This window comes from Carassius auratus, chromosome 9 (assembly GCF_003368295.1).
Source record: "Carassius auratus strain Wakin chromosome 9, ASM336829v1, whole genome shotgun sequence".
Taxonomy (NCBI): domain Eukaryota; kingdom Metazoa; phylum Chordata; class Actinopteri; order Cypriniformes; family Cyprinidae; genus Carassius; species Carassius auratus.
In genome coordinates, this window is record NC_039251.1 from 20,903,828 (window position 1) to 20,926,906 (window position 23,079).

The 23,079-nt window shown below is 36.9% G+C and overlaps 1 protein-coding gene across 1 annotated transcript in view; it reads left to right on the forward strand.

The window, feature by feature from the left end:
- Window positions 1-949: 949 nt before the first annotated feature.
- LOC113108694 (potassium voltage-gated channel subfamily H member 8-like) overlaps window positions 950-23,079 on the forward strand; it is a 28,456-nt gene continuing 6,326 nt past the window's right edge. Inside the window, exons 1-5 of the mRNA XM_026271973.1 lie at window positions 950-1,177; window positions 5,702-6,079; window positions 10,369-10,568; window positions 11,939-12,188; window positions 19,399-19,613. Coding sequence (XP_026127758.1) covers window positions 1,078-1,177; window positions 5,702-6,079; window positions 10,369-10,568; window positions 11,939-12,188; window positions 19,399-19,613 — 1,143 coding nt within the window. The 5' untranslated portion in view covers window positions 950-1,077. The remainder of the gene's footprint in view (window positions 1,178-5,701; window positions 6,080-10,368; window positions 10,569-11,938; window positions 12,189-19,398; window positions 19,614-23,079) is intronic.

Genomic DNA, 23,079 nt, shown 5'->3' on the forward strand with positions numbered 1-23,079 from the left:
TTGGCGAGCAGCCTTTGGAGTATCACCATTGGCAGCTGCCAAGCCACTCCATAGCAACCAAAGGGAGTACCCTAGCAACCGTTTTGCACGACCTATATCTCTGCATCAGAACATCGTACAGACATGGCGGTTGGATTTTTTGACTCATGCTAGCACACTGGACTTCCAACATTCTAGTCATGCTAGCAGTGTTTAGCTACATGCTAATAGTGATTAGCTAAGTGCTCAAATGGGCTAAGAACTCTATAATAACTACATAGTGACCATCTGTGACAACTACCAACCACCTAGTAACATCATAGCAACCACCCAGGAGACCATAGCAACTGCCTAGCAACCACCCCGGGTACCCTAGCAACCGCCTAGCAACACCTTAGCAACCACCCCGATTACCCTAGCAACCACCCTGGGTACCCTAGCAACGGCCCTAGCAACCATCATGGGGACCCTAGCAACCGCCCTAGCAACCACCCCGGGTACCCTAGCAACCACATAGCAACACCCTAGCAACCACCCCGATTACCCTAGCAACCAACCTGGGTACCCTAGCAACGGCCCTAGCAACCATCATGGGGACCCTAGCAACCGCCCTAGCAACCACCCCGGGTACCCTAGCAACCACATAGCAACACCCTAGCAACCACCCTGGGTACCTTAGCAACGGCCCTAGCAACCATCATGGGGACCCTAGCAACCGCCCTAGCAACCACCCCGGGTACCCTAGCAACCACATAGCAACACCCTAGCAACCACCCCAATTACCCTAGCAACCACGCTGGCTACCCTAGCAATGGCCCTAGCAACCATCATAGGGACCCTAGCAACCACCCTGGGTACCCTAGCAACCACACCTTAGCAACAGAGGGGCGAGTTTTGCCACTGCAAGCACCACTCACATTTTCTTCAGGAAATGTACCTTCTAGTTCATTCTATGATTTCATTTTGAACATTCAATATCTTTGTGTTTAGTACTTTGGAGTTCATCTGCTGAAAACAGTTCGCTTGTTACGGCTTCTACGCTTGCTGCAAAAGCTGGAGCGCTACTCCCAGTACAGCGCAGTGGTACTCACATTACTCATGTCCATGTTTGCCTTGCTGGCACATTGGATGGCCTGTGTCTGGTATGTCATCGGCCGCAGTGAGATTGAGAACAACAGCCCTGGTTCCTGGGACATTGGTGAGTGCCATATCTACAAACTGTCAACATACAGTAGCTGTACCAATCTTTCAAGTTAAAATTCAATCAAACAGATTCTTATGGTCTTCGAAAAAGTTTTGAATACAGTGTTTATTACTTATACTATCTGAGCTGAATTATAAATATCCCTAAAAATGGTATAAACTCCTAAAAAATATTGAATATCTATAATAGATGTTTTATTAAACCACATACTCTAAGTGAAATTAAAGCTCCCGCAACAGCAACATCAACAATAGGGCAGTTATCATATTAGCATAAGTACTTCTCTCTAACAGATCAGACTGAGGCCTTGTTTTGTTTTTACTAAATTGGACAGAACCCATCTCATTTACCTTCCCATGTGAAAGAATTCTTTTCACAGTGTATCATACACAAGGATCATTATTAAATCCGTCTGTCCACTAATATTCTCATTATATTGAAAATGTATAACCTTTTTATGTGCCTTACAAAAAGGCTTCCTATTATAAATATCCTGCGTTTGTGATTTTAATAAAGTTGCAAATCACTTTTTAAATTAGACAGACACATGAGAAAAAAAGGCCAGCCATAATGTCTTTTGTCAAAAGGACAGAACAATCTCTCTGGTTCTTCGAACAGCACACTCATGAGACAGTCTCTGATTTAAGACATTCTCTTCACATCATTCAAGTGTGTGTCACGTCTGAACAAATGTACCTTTTTTTACTTTTTTTTTTTTTTTATGTACAGGTGAATTACTGCATCAGTCTGACTTAGAAACGAACCTCTCTTCAACCCCCCATGTGTTACCCTATACATGAATAAGAAAAAAGACCAAAGGTCTGTGAGAAAAGGGTGTGAGAAAAGAGTGTATATCTATATGACCTTTAACCTCACAGGAGGCTTTTTTTTTTTTTTTTGACCAAGATAAACTTTGGAAAATATTTAAAGAGTCCTATGAAATAATTTAGTTCTGTAGTTCGATCAGATATGTAAAACGCAAGCAAGCAAAACAGTTACTTAAAGTTATTTGACGGTGAGGAGGGCGAGAGATGTATAAGAGAGAGAGAGAGAGAGAGAGAGCACACTTCTGTTGTATGATCATGATTGCTGTTCACTCCATTAGCCCATGCATTTGGATTATTACTAAATCGTCAATATAAAACAAACAAAAATTATATGGGCATTCACTATAAACAATATTTTTTTCAAACATCAAACATACACAATTAAAGCAGAAGTGAAACTAGCAGACTGTGGAATGCACTAGGCAAGAAATGTCTCTCATTCTGCACCAATGCAAACGTGTTTAGTTTGCTTTAAAATTATGATTTTTATTTGCACGCGAGGGTCCCCGTATAGTGAGTGTGATGCAAATTAAATCACCAAAATAGTAACCTGTACTCATATAATGTATAACGAGTTTGTTGAATGTTTTGTGATTACAGTATTATTCAGTTTCTGAGATGGAGGAGCTCTGAGGCTCCATTAAAATGAACAGTGAAAGTAACAAAAGCTTATACAATACATTTTAACAGGTATAATCAAGTGTGGAAATATCTGATGGAAATATCTGTTAGCTAAATGAAGCCAACTAACATGATTCTTCTTCTTCTTCTTACTATTATTTTTATTTTGTCTCTTTAGCCAACGATTTTTAAAAAAAATAAAGAAAAAAATAAAAAGACAAATGCTGTGAAAATACAGGTATCAGTATCGGTATCGTACTCATTCTGAAAAAAGTGGTATCGCTGCATCCCTAATGATAATGAAATACTGAAGTAGCTTTGAGTAGTGCTGTCTATCTGCATTGGAAATAGGGCCATAAAGGTTGTAAATGGACTGGAGTTTTGCTGTATCAACAATGAAAGGTTTCTCTGATGGTTCCTCCAGAAGCTGATTGAACTCTGGTTGCTTTGTGCTTCCCTCTCGATCTTTTTTTTTTCCTCCATATTGCTCACTTCACTGGACTCACCTCAGCAGAACGCTGTTCTTTTTAATGGCTAGCTGCCCAGCAGACCTTGAGAGACTAGAGAGGATTTTCAAGTTGGCTGTAAAAATCATACCGTAAAATCAGTCAAAACTCTTGATTCCTTCTTAAGTGGTTTGAAAGAGAACAGAGATCCCCCACTGCAAGAAATGTATTATGCTTTTAGTCTTATTATTACAGGCATTTTAATATCCTCTTCATGCACATCAATCTCCCTCACCTTCTTCACCCAACACTGATTCCTACATTCCTGCTGGAGTGTTCCCTTTTATTTAACCCCTAACCCTAGCTAACACTATCTTGAAGGAATCTTTTCCCTTTCTACTTGACCTCTTGCTGCTCAAAGAGCTATCTTTAATTTTGGTCACCTGTTTCATTACCCTTGGGCTTCTCTTTGGCTCCCTTTCCATGTTATGAATAAATAATGTGCGCCTCATAACTATATCAGACATATAGCTTGTTTTCTGACATTAGATATATTAGATATTCAGATGTATCTTTCTTGTTTACTTGTCCCTTTTCCTCCAGCAGTGATTTACAACCTAAGGTAGTCTTTGTGGTTTGAGACACAATTTGTCCATTTTTCATTTCCTTCCTAAAAAAAAAACAGCAGGATATGTTATGTATATGTTTATGAAGCCGGCTCCATCAGAGGCATTACTGGTATAAATTAATCTTCTGCAATTCTCTTTGCTAGTATTACATTTACATTTGTTCTATTCATTCTAGAGACGGTAAGCTTGTCAAGCACTGGCTGATGGCTGTTTTTCATAGATAATTATGCCCTCTGTCATCAAGTGCAATTGAATTGTCTAAACCACATTCTTTTTTTTTTTTTTTACTTTACACAAATAATGTAACAGAAAAGCTTGCATAAATCTCAGTGGTGTCTAGAGGAGACACTCGCACTAATACATATCAGCTTCCCCCAGCCAGACCAGTCATCCACAGCTTTCACACACACAAGCAAATATTATTTTTGATGCCTTTGAATGCAAATAATACAGCAAATAATGTTAAATGTTAATGTAAATGCAGCTACTATATATGAGATTTTAATCATGGCTGCGAGTTTGGGGCAATTGTAACATTTATAAAAACTGAAAAGTGTAATCCTGAAAATGAGTGAAGAACATTATTTTATTAAAACGAAACAGTTGAAGATAACATCTAGTTATTTAAAATATTAACAATGTAGGTCCTTTACATGCACATTATTCCTTCTAGCTAAAACCATTAGCACTGTATAAAAGTGAACTATTGTGTAATAATATCAAGTATTAAACCAATTATATTATTACTTTGAGGTGTGCTCTCATTTGAGATACTTTGGGTTAATACCATTTGTGTAATTGGGGCAATTATAACACTGACTTTGAAGCCAATTCAATATCAAATATCAAATCTTTCTCAATAATGGCACTATTACATAGTACTGGCAGTAGTAGTTATTTTATATACTCCTTTGTCTGGTCAAAAGGTAATTTTAGAAAGTAAAAGAGAAATGGAAATGGAGCTGCATTCTTCTCCGTAACAATCCTTAATCTGAACAAAACCATGGAAATCTTTATCTTAAAACACTGTAGATATTAAGTAGAGCACAAGGATGGAAATAAGAAAAGAAAAAAAAAAGATGGACATAAGAACAAATCAGCACATAGTAGCATGATAAAAAGGGACTATTAGAAAGCAGATATCTGTAGGTGTCCAGGATATATGAAGGACACTTTTCTGCCTATTACCACAAGTAGACACATTACAGACACCAAAAGGAAAACTTTGGATATGTTTATATGTCAGGAAAGGAATGACCAAGGTTTCTGGTGTATGTGTGCATGAGAAAGGTCATGTAAACTGAAGCTGGTCGCTGTGTAAATGAGAAAAGTGAGTGTTTGTTTGTGTATTTGTGAAGGAGGCTTTTTCATGTGTGATTGTGTATCAAACCTTGCCTGACAGCCGCTAGCAAAAGGTTATCTGGCACTTTTCCCCCTCGATCTTCATCATTCCCTTTCTGACCTTTCACACTTCTTTCTGTCTCAGTGTCAGTTTTTCTGGTTCTCTCAAAAATATCACTTCTAATGACACATATAGTACCTCTACTACATCCAAACTAGACACTTATAGATAAACAAGCAGGGAGAAAAGAGAGAGAGAAAAGAAAATGTACAGAACCAGTCACGCAGGGAACAAACTTTCAGCCTACTGCGAACCAACTGATATTCAAAATTCTTCAGATTCAGCACCATGGACAAGGACAGTTACTCTATATCTACTCAGTTCTGACAGTGACCTAAGAACCCTGGACAGTGGCCATGCACTCACTGAAAACAATTTTGAAGTGACAACCTCATTGCATTCGGGGATGTCATAGTGCGAAACTCAAATGAAAAAAAAAAGTATATATATATATAATATAATTATATATATATATATATATATAATTAAAACAATCACTAAATTGTGACAAATTATGAACATTACAGACAATTTCAACAATTTCAAAGGTCAAAACATATGCCAATTGAATAAATTTTCTCTTTTTCTCATAGGCTGGTTGCATGAGCTGGGTAAACGTCTGGGCACCCCCTATTTTCTGTCCCCTCTTGCATCCCTCATTCCTGATTCGCTGCGCCCCACCATCTTGGATGGACTGGTGGTCAATTCAAGCCAGTGGAATGGCACTGATGTGGTGGGACATGAGTCTGTGTGGAACTTGAGCCAATGGAACACAACAGGAGCAGGGCCGATGGGCACTTCAGATGCAGGAAAGACTGGAGCAGTACTGGGAGGCGGGCCCTCTATTCGGAGTTCATATGTGACTTCGCTGTACTTCGCTTTAAGCAGTCTGACTAGCGTGGGCTTTGGCAATGTCTCAGCGAATACTGACTCAGAGAAGATCTTCTCTATTTGCACCATGCTGATTGGAGGTAAGTGGAAGAAAACACGGTTAAAAGCTTTTAAAAGGTTTTGAGTTTTGGATTCATAATGCTTTAATTCTTGGATGTATAGATTTGTGTTATAAATAGGGATGCACAATATTGTCGGACCGATATCAGAATCGGCTGATAATTACTTTAAATGTAAATATTGGCATCAGTCTGATATGAAACATTATGCTGATATGTCTTGTTGATGAAAGGAATATGTTAACTCACATGTGCTCAGGGTGTGCTAGCGATTAGATCTTGTCAGCAGTGTAGCTCATTCTTGGAGCAAAGTTGAACTATCTGTTTTGGATTGCTGAATTAAAACATACAGAATGATGTGTTCTGTGCATGACAGAGTAAACACTAATACTGTAGTTGCAGTGGTAGCAGGCAACCTTCCCTGGGTCCTAATGCCCGTTTGGTAAGGATATTTCCGTAGAAGCGCTGTTGGCCTACTTCAAATAAAATGAAACTAAAATTAATAAATAACATTAAGACTGAGTTTCTGATTAATTAAAGCAGTAATTGATGTCATAAAATCATGAGCATGTTTCAAAGGTCAGAAGCTATAGCTTACATGAATACAAAAATCACAAACATGGCACTTGTAAATTAAATAAGTTTATATATACTGATTTATTCATCAATGTGTAATATGTTATATTTTTAAAACAAATTATGAGCTCTAAAAGATTTTCAGAATTTTTACAACTCTTTTGCTTTAGACCATCTACAAATTTAAAATCTTAAAATAATAAATGTAAGGTCACTATTAGGTTACCATAATGTAGGGTTTTTGTCTTTCAAAAAAAAAAAAAAAAAAAAAAAATGCAGCGATTGATACATAGTTTATTTATAGTTATTTTGAAAGCTTCAGTGTACAGTCATTATAAAATAACTTCATTATTGCTTATTTAATTCTAACAAATAAGTTCTTGTTAAAAACTAACCCAAATTAAAAGCAATTACTTTAGAATTTCAGCACAGGAGACTTGGTTGTTTCCAAACAAAAGGAAATATATTGCTATTGGCATCACCGATCAGCCAAAATGAGTTGAAAAATATCTGCATATCGGATATCGGCAAAAATCCAATATCATGCATACCTAGTTCTAAATATTGATAATTAATTTTTCAAGCATTGTTTTTGTCTTGATCCGTTTAAAATATCTATATACACTACTGTTTAAAAGTTTGGTGTCTGTAATATTTTTTTTATGTTCTTGAAAGTAGTCTCATATGCTCACCAAGTCTGCATTTTTAGGATCAGAAATTTGGGAAACCATATAGATAATAAGATATTGAGCATTTTGTAGAATTACAGTTCTAACAAGGATGTATGTCTAAACAGGATTATTAAATCTTGAAGGTTGAAAATGTGAATGTCATGTATACTGGGACAAGTGTATTTGTGCCTCTCTGGTAGAATCCCACTCTTGTTTCGTTAATCTTTGTGTTAAAGACATGGTTTAATAACTTCTCTTAGCTTGGGGGGATCCAAATGTTCCCTCTCTTATCTTTCCCACTCCCACCAGACATCAATATTCAGAAAGATGATTAGTCCCCTCAAGCAGTGATGATTTAAAACTTAAAATAAGATGCTTTCACCATCCCACACTATAAAATGATGAGTTTGTTTATATGGAATAGCACAAATTTAGGATAGAATGAAAAACAAATCAGCTAATTTTAACCCAAAACGTTAGAGGGAACTCTTGAAAACCCATTTCAACCATAAAACTCCCTAGAATTATGTATACTTCAGATACACATGCAAAAGAAGGCTATGTTTGCATTTTCCCTAAGGTCTAAACTTCCTGTTAACTTCTTGAATTTCCCTAAGAACCGCGTTCTTCATAAGATAAGACACAGAGGTGCATTTGCTTTATTGAAGCAGTTTTTAGTAAACCATTTGACCTCATTTACTTTTTAAACTACATTTCCCAAAGGGCTCCATTTTTAAAGCAAGCACCAGCATTTTCTTTGACCATGTTATTCATTAATCTTAGCTATTGATTATCTCTGTCTTCAACACATTTGAAGATAAGGTTTATTGACCATCTTTTAACTACCTCTAAATCTTCAACTATAAAATCAGTGACAGTTGAGTAATTATCTGTCCAATATTCCTGTATTTTCCAATTTATGTTAATGGACAACATGCTATTTGTCTAATGACATGTTGCTTTCATGTTTAATTGCAAAACGAGTGACTTGAAATTTTCAATTCAGTGTCTTCATTTGTCAAGGTTCAAAACCTTAGTGTTGGAATATTTGTGTGGATTTTTTGGCATCATTTATACCTCCTAAACTGTTTAACTCTTATGAGAAGGCTGCTTATTTTGGCCTCTCTTAGCTGTTTTCTTTTAACCTGACTTTTGGGATTCGAATTCCACAGATTTGGAGCGGCTTGCTATCTGCTGAGACAGATGTAATGATTTTTCAGCTGCATGTGCCCCGTGGGGGTTTGAGGGAGATGTTATGACATTGGACTGAATTTTAAGGCATTTCCTCTGGGCCATGAAGAGAGAGAGAGACACAGGCTTCATTGCACTTAAGAGGGCCAAATGAGGATGGCTGAATCCATACACACTTACATACATGCACACTGAACCAATCTGTCACCAAATCCTACCACTAAGGGCCATTACTGTCCCAGCCAGCTGACAGCTGGGCTCCTACCCACACACAGAGATCATGCACACTGAGGGTATTTGGGGAACACTGACATGCCTAAAAATTACCATAATTACATCAAACAAGTAAGCATATTGTTTATATATCATCCAGACTACAATATGCTGTGTACCACCCATCCCAGATGAAACCTTTACTTCTCAGCTTGCTAAGCTCAGCTTAATTTTGCTTTTTTAGGTTAGACTTAATAAACTTCTCAGTTATGCTTCATTTAAAGGGATGTTTCACCCCAAAAAGAAAATTCTGCCTACATGACTCTATGCAAATATGCAATATAAAATATGCAAAACATGTAAAGATAATAAGTTTTCCCATACGAAGTCCATATGATAAAATTCAGATGGGACCAAATTTGTTATGGACCCAGTTGATTTCTTTGGATAAAAGAATTTTGCCAAAATCCATTAGGATAAATAAAACTAAAATTTGTACGTAAGAGTAAGTTTGAATGAATTCAATTCACTTTGGTTCAATTTGATTCAGTTCATTTCAAAACATTTCAGAACTTGGTGAATTTGCAAGGTCACACAAAGTAATATTGTATAATATGCTTAAAAACACAATTTGGTAAATAAGAAAATAATACTAATGGTCAGTGAAAGAACAGCTTTACATTTGGAAATTGTTAATCAGCCTTTTAAGTGCCTCTATTTATGAAAGGAAGTATACAATTCATGTGGCAACCACTGCTCAAATAATTTGGTATTGGATAATCTGATGATGTTTGAGTTCATATTTGTTGCACAGTTTGAAACCACAATGAAATAAGAATAAAGAAAAAAATGTCTCCATAAAATTTCACTCCTGTCTTGTAGAGACAATTCAGCAAAATAACTAATTTGTACTTCCAACAGGAATAAGGTGGTTGAAACAGGTATTATTAGATTTTAATAATTCTGTTGCCCTATTTCACCTAATTTGAAGATTTTCACGGATTTCATCGCAAAGCACATCCAAGCACTCAAAAGGCACATAACCCAGGTGCAGCCACTTATGCTGAGCACAGTTCTTGAACAGAAGAGCGGCATGCAATTTCCGCAACAATTTGTGTAGACTTCAATTAGCACTCCATGAGTACTCTCCAATCCTTCTTGATTGTTTACACTCATGTTGGCAAAGCTCACAATGTTAAACAAATAAAAGATGATACAGAGTTTGGTGGAGTGAAAAGAGTTGCATTGAACATAATGTATGCAGAGGACACTAAACTGAAAAGGACTTGCATTGCAAATCATTAGCATGCATTCCACTCACTCTGAGATCAAGCAATAGAAAGAAAAGAGGCTGGAGCAAGATGTTAAAACTGATCCACTTCTCACTAAATAACTAAACATTCACTCCTGATAAAATCTGAATGCATTCTCTCTCTTCATTTGAATGCATGCTGATGTACAACATAGAAGGAAAGTCCATCATTGCAACGGAAGAATGGTTTTACAGTTTGCTAGCTGGGTGTGACTAAATTGCTAGGAAGCAACTGCCTGATAAAAAAGTGATTAGCCTACCGGAGATGCATGTTAAGACCATGTGTAAACGACTTGCTTTCTCTCAGTAATTCACCTGGAATGATTGTTTGTTGTGTTTTTCTCTAGCACTCATGCACGCTGCGGTCTTCGGTAATGTGACGGCCATTATCCAAAGGATGTACTCACGCCGCTCGCTCTATCACACTCGTACCAAAGACCTCAAAGATTTCATCCGCGTGCATCGACTTCCCAAGGCCCTTGCGCAGCGCATGCTGGAGTGCTTTCAGACGACATGGTCTGTCAACAATGGCATCGATGTCAGTGAGGTAGTACTTTTACATGTTCTTTCAATAATTTGTGTGCACAAATGAATGAATTGTCAAAACAATTTCACAATTTATAAATCATGTGCAAACAATTGTACTGAAGGTGCTGATGATATGCTCAGTTATGTCGGGCTTATATATGCTGTTCTGATCTGCTCGTTGAACACTTGGTGGGTTTTCCTGGTTTCTTGATGCTGAGAGGATCAGTAGCCCTGACACTTGTTGAATAAGTAGTTTAGCTTCTTTCTCATTTTCTCTAGCGGTCAGTTAACATTCAGAAACTTCAACCTCAGGATGTCAAACGATTGTATGATTTGATTCATTTTCAGTTATTTTTCTTTTGGATTGCGATTTTCTATTTTCTAGCAATAGCCATTAGATAAAATGAATCAAAATGAAGTATATAGAATTCAATGAATATGAAATTAGATTTTTTAAGGAATGTTATTGTTATATGACGTAGACGTGTAATGTATTTAGAATGTGCCTCTTCTGAGGTACACACATTTAACTCAGTACCTCTTTTCATGGGAAAAAATAATATGTAATTAAAATTCGAACTGTTTGACTTGCTCTGGCCAAAATCCTATTGATCCTATTTTGATAGTAAAATCATAATTATTGAGTACAGAGTAGCATGTTATTTTAAAAATACATTATTGACCTGCTAATTTGGCAAAATTCATTCAATATTCCATGATCCAGGAGAAAATGTTTTTAACATTTACAGGCAATGCATTTTGCATTCATCATTTCTCTATGCTGGATCTCCCATTAACCCGTAGCCTTACAGGTCAAAATATAGGAAATCTGATAAGCTCTTGTAATGAAACATTATGCTAATAGTATTACATTTGTGTAATTGTAGCTCCTTTTCTTTACAACAGTTGAGTCCAATCTGCGTTGCTAATTAATGGCCTTCTTGCTATCACTGGTGTGATTTGATGCATCTGTCTAAGATTAAAGTGTATTATCCTTTTTTTATTCGCATTTCACTTCACCATGCTCCCTATCTCTCATTCTGTTTCATAATCACTCATATCTTTTACCATTTGATTTATTTTCTCTTTCCATTCACCTCTCATCCATAATTCTGATCTGCTCATAAACAAGGGATTTCATCTTACACTCACAATGCATTTAATTAGCCCAATTCAAAACACTAGTTACATAACTCATAAATGTCTCTTCTCTTTGATATCAGTATCACCTTCCATTAAAGTCTAAGTAGAAGACTGATCTACAGTTTCTTTGCAGCACTTGTTTCCTTGACAATCAACCCTAAATAGAAAGTTTGTATGGTTTTCAAGCATGAGAAGTAAAAGTAAGTGCAAGTACTTCAACTAAAAGATCTCTTTGTCCTCTCCCAGCTTCTGAAGGACTTCCCAGATGAACTGCGGGCTGACATTGCCATGCACCTGAATAAAGAGCTGCTCCAGCTGCCTCTGTTTGAATCGGCCAGTCGAGGGTGTTTGCGCTCGCTGTCGCTCATCATCAAAACCTCTTTCTGTGCTCCAGGAGAGTTCCTCATTCGCCAGGGTGACGCTTTGCAGGCCATCTACTTTGTCTGCTCAGGCTCAATGGAAGTGCTCAAGGACAACACTGTGCTAGCTATACTGGGTAAGATTACACACAAACAGTAGGGTTCAAGAGATCATTTAGGGTCATTTTTCTTAGTCATCCCAATGGGAAAAGTTGTCCAAATTTACCTGAATTCACCCTACACACACAATCCAATTGTATATTGTGTTTTAAACAATTTTTAAACACTACGGCAGCTGGCTTATAAAAAACTGATTGCAATTCCATTGGTGCCACTAAAATAACCCACTTTTATTAGTACTTACCTGATTAAGGTAACCAGATATAATATGTGCTGTTAACTGTGGAAAACTAAAAACAAACAAAACAATTACATTCAGACTCAAAAGTCATTTCTAGCACAATACAGCTCATGCAAATGCATTTCTGTGTGTCAGTCATGCTGGCTTATTCAGTGGCCCCTATATTACAATTTCACAGCAATTTCAAAGCCCATTTAAATTCCTCCTACCTGTCACTATTAATTGTGCTTCCTGTGTGATATTGAAACAGGCCAATACAATAAAACTGCCCACACATGCACACACACTATCCATTGATATAGTTGTAAGACATCATAAATGAGCTAAATAATGGCTCTTTTAAAGCACCTTAACACACACACACACTTGTTCAATGAATCTCATCCTCCCACTGTAGTTCTTATTGTTTCAGAGGAGGATTCCCATATAATTTTCAAGTCTATTGAACAGTAACTATCCCCCTCCCCCCATTATACACACACACTGTTGGCTCATTGGCTTCATTTTCTCATTACTTGTCTTCCTTTGTTATGCATATTAATGCATATATTATCTGCGAGATTCAGCTACTGTTGATGATGAGGTTATGTGTGGTTTCTCTAATGTGCTTGCAAATACATGACATGCCAAAACATAGTGAGCTGCCTGTCTAAGCAGCTACCTTCTATTTGTGTGGTTACATTTACCATTGTTCAGCGATTTTCACCTGCGGAGAACAGTCATTTCAGTCGGAATCTGTGCAGTCAGGAGATTCACGTTAAAAGTTTCCCCCACACAGATTTGACTTGTATTCAAGTTGGTAACACAAATTCACACTCACCAATAAAATGCTGTTTTGTTTAATGACTTCTGTGTTCATGCATTGCTACACTATTGACAATGGACCTTTTTGCTACAAAATTACACAGAAATTTTGCTTATGTGTGACCACATCTTTAAGGGATGGTTCACCCAGAAATGGAAATTATGTCTTTAATTACTCACCCTCATGCCATTCCAAATCTGTAAGACCTTTGTTCATCTTTGGAACACAAATTAAGATATTTTTGAGAGCTTTCTGACTATTTTAACGATGTCCTTACTATGTTTCTGTGCCTTGACTGTGGTAGTTCCCTTGCTGTCTATGCAGGGTCATACAGTAGATGAACGAAGGTTTTATGGGTTTGGAATGACATGAGGGTGAGTAATTAATTAAAAATAAAATTAAATAAAATTAAATAAAATACAATTTATATAATATTACCATGAACTGTACAGGCCCAATATATGCAATATTATTAACACCGAAACACTCAAAGCACACAGGAGGCTCGTCGACTGACACACAGTCTGAGATATTTAAATTTAGCATGTTAATAAGCTAACAAAACAATACTAGTATAGCATAGAACATAAAAAATGCATACCACATACCCAAATTGGGTAAAATACTCAATTTTGCTTGGATTAAACATTTGTTTTATGTATCATTTCCAAATGAATGAAATGAAACATTTATACAGTAAGCTTTGTTTCTCTAAACTGGTATGACAACTTGTAAAGGATCTGTGGATATGTGCATTTAAATATGTCCAAAACAGCATATCTTAGAAGGCAGCGTACTTTTCAGCTTGCAAATATCCCTTCAAATGCTTTCTAAGTATAGATAGCTCTCTGGGATTTTTATAACAGCATCTGATACCTACAAAGTCTTAATTTTCCCCATTGGCTATATTGCATTTGACCAGTTGTCTAACCTAAGAACATTTTTACCTAGAGCTGGTATAGATATGTATCCTGCATCCTGACATTACCTTATACTTTCATGCCGGAAGAGACATTAGCAATCCAGCTCACATGTACCTGTAATTACATGGAGTACGTAATTGCCATTCCATCTGTCGTCCCCAAACTTACATTTATGTTCCTTACATACTCTCCACTCTCCACTTATATGAAGAAAAATATTGACATATACACGGAAATCTGATGCACATAGTAATTTTCAGGAAAATATAGTGTAGCCACTCAAATTAGAGTCGAGCACTGAACTGTTTTTTTTTTGTGTAAATCTCTGGAAATGTGTGAATCTCTCTATGCACAGCATTAGAAAAGGTCAGTGCTTTTTATGGTATTGTAGAGCTTAATGAGCTCGGCAGGCAGCCCAGATGTGAAACCCAGTATTCATTAGAATTCATGATTTTATGACCTATATTGTGTCCTTCGGCGAGACACTTAGCCTTGTGGTTACTGCATTAACTGCCCTGCAAGTTACTTTTGATGACAAATGACAATAGAATCAGAGATAACTTCCATGTAAATGTATTCTTTCTTCTTTTAATCACATGATCTTGTACAGCATACCATAAGGACATCTACTAGATAAATACTCAACATGTTAATGAGGCAGAAATGCAATGACACCTGAGCCACTTGTCACACTTTTCAAGTGAATATTTCTTCTTATTTGAAAGGTAGTTGTTTTGTGTACAAAGAAATATTGTACATTTCACCTATTACTGTCCAGAAAAAAATATAAAGAATATATAAAGAATATATCTTTGGTTTTGAGACTTTAATGCACCATAAGCTTATAACACTCCAAAGAGAAAGGACAAATTGAAATTGCATCATACTTAACACGTGTTGGGCCAAAGTTAATCTTTCATATATTGAGACTGATTTGAGAATAATGCATTACAAATAGCAAGATTATGAAACATCAAAATGGAAAACGTAGCATAGCAAAATATCACAAAAATATTCTAACCTATGACTGTCTATTTTTAACTAGATATTTGAAGCCATCGTGACAACTAAGCCCAGTCTAAATTAAAATTGTCTGATTTTATTAACAAAAAGTCTGTGCCTCGTGTGTAATGACATATATGAATTAATGAAATATAAATCAAAAGATAAATGTATGGTAGCCACAACAGATACATACATTAGTAATTAATAACCTTTACAGCTATTCCTAATGGCTTATTTTACATAGGACCGTTCAGGGTGTTATGAAGCAGCAATCAGTTCACTTTACAAGCCCATGGATAATAATAATATGAACAACAGGGGAAAAACAAGTCAATGAAAGAAAAAAATAGAAAAACAAAAGAAAAGCCCGGGTTTTTAATTTAAAATGGAAATCATTGCCATAAACAGAGTCTGTGGATCATTTAATAATAATAATAATAATAATAATAATAATAATATTAATAATAATAATAATAATAATAATAAACCTCTCTGCTTCATCTGAAAGGATTTATGGGAGCTGTACACAGTACAATGGCCTCCCAAAAACCTTGCTGGGAAGCTTCTAGAAGCACGATAAGAGCAGGCCAAACTGCCTTCAGCTGTTAGCAGAATGAATCTTGATAAGCTGCTGGGTTAATGAAGTATCTTCTAACCTAAATGTGAATGATACCTAAAATATAAATGTGTCAATATACACTCACCCTTGTTCCAAAGCTGATGAAACAAAAATATATTGTGGATTAAGAATTGGGCAGAAGATGCAAATGTCAAATTAATATGTATTTTAGATTCAGAGACTGTACACAGTGTTTGTTGCAGCACACAAACACACACAGGAACAAGGAGAACCTCATTCATTTCTTCATAATCCAAGGATTTCTTCATAATCCTTATCTAATGCGACACACTAGAGTGTATAGGTTCATGTAATGAACAAATGCTGTCTTCTTTAAGATGTATCAATGCAGCGCTGTCACAAACATCATCCATATGCCTTTGAGGGTATTAGGACTGGATTTCAATGAACTCATCCGTTATGTAGTCTCTCTCTGCCTCTTTGTGTTCTTCTAGCTTAGTCACCCAGGACCCTCTTTGCCATAGCCTTTCGGTGTTTGTTTTTTTGTTTTTTTTAAACTGCAAGACAGCAGCTGTGACCATAGATGGACTATGAAACTTTTACTGTGTTTTTCTCATTTCATCTGAGCGTGGAGCAGCTGCTCAACACACATCCTCACACTCCCAATTTGAGCCATACCTTTTTAAAAAAAAAACATGATTTGTACCGAATTATACAATTTCTAAAGGATTATAAAATTCATACAGTATATGACAAGTGGCCTTAAAAGCTGCTTCATACCAAAGGACAAAAAATAATTCAGATGCTTACAGTTTTCCATCATAAATAAACTATTTGTCATATCCGAACCCCCTCTTGTACAGTGGCTACAGTTAATCTGGAAATAAAGGCTCTCAAAAGGTCACAGTAAGCGATGAGCCAGAGCTCTTACCGAGCTAAAGGTTCCTGTATGTGTGTGTGTGTATGTGGGTCTCTTTATCTCCAAATGCCTGAACTCTATTGCTCTGATCAAATCAAATATTGGCATGCTGCTAGGCCACATCCACCTCTCTCTCTCTCAAACACTTAATAATTGATGGTCAATGCATTATTAAAGTGCTTTGACTATTAATACAGGCTGACATATGAAGGTGAGAACCATAGATCTCCACACACATGGACAATAATGTGGAAAATAATGTGGGAGGGATTGAATCAAGGAATGGGCAAAAGACCATGCCATACAGAAGAAATAAAAACAAGACAGACAGAATCTTTCACTCTGCAAATTAAAGATGTTCCAAAACCTAGTAAGCTGAATATAATATATTTATTAGCTTCAGAAAAAAAAGTTTTATGCTCAACAAGGCTGCATTTGTTTGAACAAAAAATACAGTTAAATCAGTAATATTGTGAGATAATAATACATTTTAATTAAAAAATATATATATTTCAAAATTTTATTTATGGGTGTAATGCCCAATCTGAATTGTCAGCCTCCAGTCTTCAGTGTCAAATGTTCCTTCAGAACTTAATATAACATGCTGATTTGAGAACCATTATTATCACAGTTTTCAGGATTCTTTGATTAATTGAGAGTTTAAAAAGAAGAGCATTATGCATTATTGCTCAAGAAAAGTATTAATTAAAAAAACAAAAAAACAAAAAAATATGTATGCAACCTTTAAGAATGAACTATTATCTCTTGAAAGGAAGAGGAAGAGCAGTGATGTGAATGAATGCACACACACACACATATAGCCTGCCTGTGTTCCATTGCACGTCCACTCACTGTCACCAAGAGACTGTTTGGTTCAGTGTTTGGAGGATCTGTGTTTGATGTTGAAAATACACCACCTGCACACACGCAAAGTAATGGCACCTTCCTGTGGCGTTATCGATCTGACAGCTTGACCCGAGGATCCACAGGAGGCTCTGGAGAACACTGGAGAGAGAGAGAGAATGAGAGACAAACTGATCGACAGCCAGGAAAACAGAGAGACAGCAGGAGGAAAAGACACCGAGCAAATTGGCAATGGCTGATAAAAAAATGAAAGCTTGAAATGAAAGTGAACGATTAATCAAGACAGATAGCAATAAACACTTATACTTGGATCTAGACCAATACACACAGATACACACAGACGTCTCTGAGCTGTGGTTGGAGTGGGAGTGATTGTCTTAATTAAAGCTGTGATATGAAATGGCTTCCTAGACTCATGTCACCTCGCAATGAGATTACACGTGTTATTGCACTGTAGAATTACAGTCTGTCGAGGCTGTGAGGAGAACAAGAACTGGAGAGAGGAGGAGAAAGCAGATATATAAATCAAGATGGAAGGAAACCAAGAGATGGAGAGAGAGATTCCTGTTAATGTTCTGTCACATGGCTCATGTCAGTGTTGCCTGATGCATTGAACTCTATGGATTGACTGTTAGAATGACTGAAAGCAAGTCAAGCTCTGTAATGTGGTGCTTAAAGTTCAACACTTTCAACTTTGACTCCATTTCCCACTGACCTTTCCAAATGCAGTCAGCAATGACAGATCCTGAGTGATTCATGCGTGCATTTGCATATCTAATGATGTCTTCTAGACACCAAAGCCACAAGAAATATTTACAATATAATCTTGAATGACTCTTTTCATTCATGTATATTAATGGTGTTGTTTTTTTAATTGTATTTTTAAACTAATTTAAATTTTACCAGCAGTTTTTTTTTCTTGCTACAATCCTATGCACACTTCCTGCTTTTTTTCCTGTTTGTGATTAAAGATTGTGCACATAAAAAAAAAAAAAAATCCATAAAAATATGAGAATATTCCATTTTAATTGCATGGTCTCAATGGAGGTCACATGTAAACATTTTAGTGAAAATATGGAATCATTGGATCTGCTAACAAATCAATAATTAACAAGAACAGGGAAATGTCAGTTCAGAAGTAAAATGTATGCAATTTTTCTTTATATGTCCTTATTGTTTTGATTGAGAAGTAGTTTTCAAATATAGTTTTGGCAGAATATATGGCAACTTTGCTTGTCAACGTACAGTCATGTTTTTGCTCACATAGAAAAGTAGAAGAGAACAAGAGGTAAAATAGCAACAAAAAGGAGGAATAAGAAAGGAAGGTGCTTTGGCCAGTTGAAGGAAAAATGTAAAACAACCTGCAGCTATTAAGTTTTGCCATGTTATCTCCAAGACAATATAGATAGAGCTCTTGAAAACTGAGAGTACAAACATGCGAAGTTATACACACACATAATTAGCACACCTGCTTACTTGATGAAAGATGTACATATGGTCTACCACCCATCTCTCTCCCAGCCCTGCTGAACTCAGTTGTCTCCAACTGGTGTGCCTTCCCAGAATGCAGTGCTCTGACACTTCAGCACACTTCAGAATTTGTCAGTGCTTTCATAGTCCCTTTGCACCAAACCAGAATATATTTTTAGCCTCTGTGCTCCCTCGTGTGCCCCTCCTGTCTCTCATATTCAAACCTAGAACAAAAAGTTTTTCCTTAGAACTTCAGCATTGATTGACACACTCGGTCTTTGTTTACTTGTCTGAACATGTTCACACAAAATACCGGAGGGATCAAACATGCATATCCAACTTTAAAAGCATACTTATGAATTTTGCATGACAAAGCCTGTGTTAGCCACAAATGAACTTCTATATGCTTTTCTCAAACAGGAAAGGGGGACCTGATCGGATCGGACTCGCTGACGAAAGAGCAGGTGATAAAGACCAACGCAAACGTGAAAGCACTGACGTATTGTGACCTGCAGTACATCAGCCTAAAGGGACTGCGAGAAGTTCTGCGCCTCTATCCTGAATATGCCCAGAAGTTTGTCAGCGAAATTCAGCACGATCTCACCTATAACCTGCGGGAGGGCAGTGGAGCTGACGTGAGTGATGCACACATGATGTTTTTTAGGGCAAAGGGTGAAAATCCCAGAGTACACCTTTGATTCTACAGCCTTGACTGTAAAGGTCAAGCGGTGTGTGCATGTGCTTTTTTTAGCCCGAATCATGTGCACTGAGGCAATTACCACAAACATACAGGTCAGGAGTGGATACATCGCCTAGGATCAGATTATCAGTAATGTACGCTTGTGCAGTGGAGCTGATACGAGTCCTATAAATAGATCAATATAGATAGTTCAAACAGAGAAACATGATAATAGTCGCCTTCATGATCAGTTATTATGATTCATATTCTCTGCTGAGTCAGTTTTGTTTCGATTTTTCCTGTAAAATTATTTAGTAGATATCAAAATAGAACATCAAACATTACATACATACATACAGTTCATACATAAAGTTCACCCAGAAATGAAAAGTTGTCATTTAATCGACTAAGATGTTCTTAGAAATGTTTGTTTTTGTGTTTTGTTTTGTTTTTGACTGCAGAAGAATAAAAAACGTAATACAGGTTTGGAGGGACATGAAGGTGATAACCGAAATTTCATTTTAGAGTGAACTATTCTCTTTATTGGCATGACATTTACACCTTTTCTTTTTGTGTGAATCCTATTAATAATTGTATACATTTTATAAAGTGCTTTTCTCACAGAATTTAATCCCATTGCTGGTATTACATTTGTGATATTTCTGTAACTCAGCTAGTACTGAATGACGCTAACAAAGCTCTTAAAAGGATATGTATATATGACCCAGGACCACAAAACCAGTCATAAGTAGCACAGGTATATTTGTAGCAATAGCCAACAGTACATCGTATGGGTCAAAATTATAGATTTTTTTTTTAATGCCAAAAATCAGTAGGATATTAAGTAATGATCATGTTCCATTAAGATATTTTGTAAATCTCAAAACTTCATTTTATTAGTAATATGCATTTCTAAGAAGTTCATATGGGCAACTTGAAAGGCGATTTTCTCCCTCTCTCTCTCTCTCTCTCTCTCTCTCTATATATATATATATATATATATATATATATATACTGTACACACAGTTGTATCTTGGACAAATATTTTCCTATCCTAACAAACCATATATCAGTGGAAAACTTTTTTTATTCAGCTTTCAGATGTATAGATATCAGTTTTTAAAAAATTGGCCCTTTTGACTGGTTTTGTGGTCCAGGGTCATATTTATTGTTTTCTTTATTTTGAAACATGCTTCAGTTGTTACATTTGCTGGATTGGTTCACGTCCACAAAGCTATATGTCAAAGTGTTTCAAAATGTGTTTATGCAAGTCACGTGTGACTTGGTTACATTTTGGAAACAAACAGGTTGGTTGATAGAAAGAAAGAAAGAAAGAAAGAAAGAAAGAAAGAAAGAAAGACCTGGAAACATGTACAGTCTTAAAAAAAAAAGGTACTTCACGATGCTTTAGAAGAACCTCTTTTGTCTAAATGGTTTCTTTAATAACAAGGTCAGAAGGTTCTTCAGATTATTCACCTTTTTCATTAACATGGAAGTAAGCCTATGGGCGAGACTTCCGTTTCATTAGCCGCTCTAGGGAAATAACGAGAGGAATAACAACATGCAGTAAACAGTAAAACTGTTTGCACTATAAACCAGTGTGTGCGTAATTAAGATTAAAATGCATTGAGATAATAAGGTAAAACACACCAATTTTCAATATCAAGTAGCATAACAAACTGTTTTGTAGAGCTAAAAATAGCTGGACACGGATGAGACTGGAAGCTAAATGCATAGAATTTACAAATGGAAAATAATATACCAATTTTTACGGGAAAAAAAGGTGGATAAAAAGGTAAGAAAGAGATGGTTCTTACAAGAACCTTTGACTGAATGCTTTGTGTAACCAAAAATTTTTATTTTATGGCATCGCTGTGAAGAACCTTTTAAGCACCTTTATTTTTAAGAGCGTAAATACTGTTTGACACTAGCTTCTTCTCCACGACAAGCATATTAGAAACAGAAAGCTATGAAGCATTGCTTTGTTTACCGTAATAACTGGGGTAACCATTGTATTTATGCTTTTCATGCCGAACATCCAGACTGGTGTGAACTGTCCCTTTTGAAAAAAAAAAAAAATGGTTTGCCAAATTAATTATAAAAAAATCAATCTGTAACTCTCTATTGCACACCAGTTGTCCAAAGTGAATTTGTGCATGTAGAGTTACTGGTTACTCAATGAATTCATGAGCTGTGCCCTACAGACTGGAGGTATGTGTGTGTAAACCTGCAGTGCCCACATCCACAACCAGCAGAATACAAAATGGATCCCCATCTGCTGTCTTTGGCATCTTTCCTTCCTCCTTGCACATTCTCGAAAGTCTGTGTCCTGTCCTTTCCCTGACTAAGATAAAGCCCCTCCCCCCCTCATCTTTGGGATGCACATGTATGCATGCGCACGAGACCGCTCTCTTACACACACACGTTCTCCCAGCCTTGAGTGTAACTTGTGAAGACAGGAATAGCAGCAGGCTGCGGTTTGGAGTGTGTGCCGATACTAAGAATAGCACAGGGGGAAGGCGGGGACTCCGCGCTGGATGGGTCCCCCACGCCTCGAGCTAAGATTGGATCCTGTAAGATAAAAATAGCTCTGAAACGAGAGGAGCGCGGGGGTAGGGGGGGTTGAGGTGCCTCTTTTCTCTCCTTTTCACTCTTTCCTGCAGTGCTGCTTCTGCAAGGTGCCACATGCAGCTTTTACTCTAGATATAAGATATCGTTGTGTTTGAGAAGAGAAAGAGAGGGAAGGAATGACGGTTGGTGAAGAGGCAGGTACAAGATACTGTTGCAGCTTTAACCCTACCTCAAATCGCTTTTCAATTGAAGAGATTTATCTGACCTTGACCACCCAGTACACCCTATCAACTGTATAGCAATGCACTCTCAAAACACCTTAGAAACTGCATAGAAATGCCCTGGCAACCAGCAACAATAGCTTGGCATCTCGGCAGAGACTTTTGCATACGTAAACACTTCATTTCCTTCAGAAAATGTAAAAATCAAGTTTGTGTGTGCCATGAGACATAGCGGATCAGCATCGATGCTCATCACACAACCCCAGAATGCACAAGGAATACCAATGAACACACACTCACACATACATTTGCACGTAATTGCAGAGCTGGTGAGAATAGACGTGTGATTATTGGGGAAGCTTCCCTGTTACTGTTCGTCTGTGTGTTTTGCACTAGAGCGTTTGAAGAAAAAGGCAATGCCCCTTTTTCTTGTTAGCTGAAAAAGCTGTGATTGACTGAATTTGGTGACTCGTGGGACATGGAAATGCCTGAATAAACAGCTCGTTCTCTGGAGGAGTGGAGGGAAAGAAAGTGAAAACTTCTGTAGAAACACTAATTTAAGCATCTCGCAGACATGCACACAAGCTCCCCTCGTGCCGCTGGAGTCTGTGTTACTAAGATTGGAAGGAG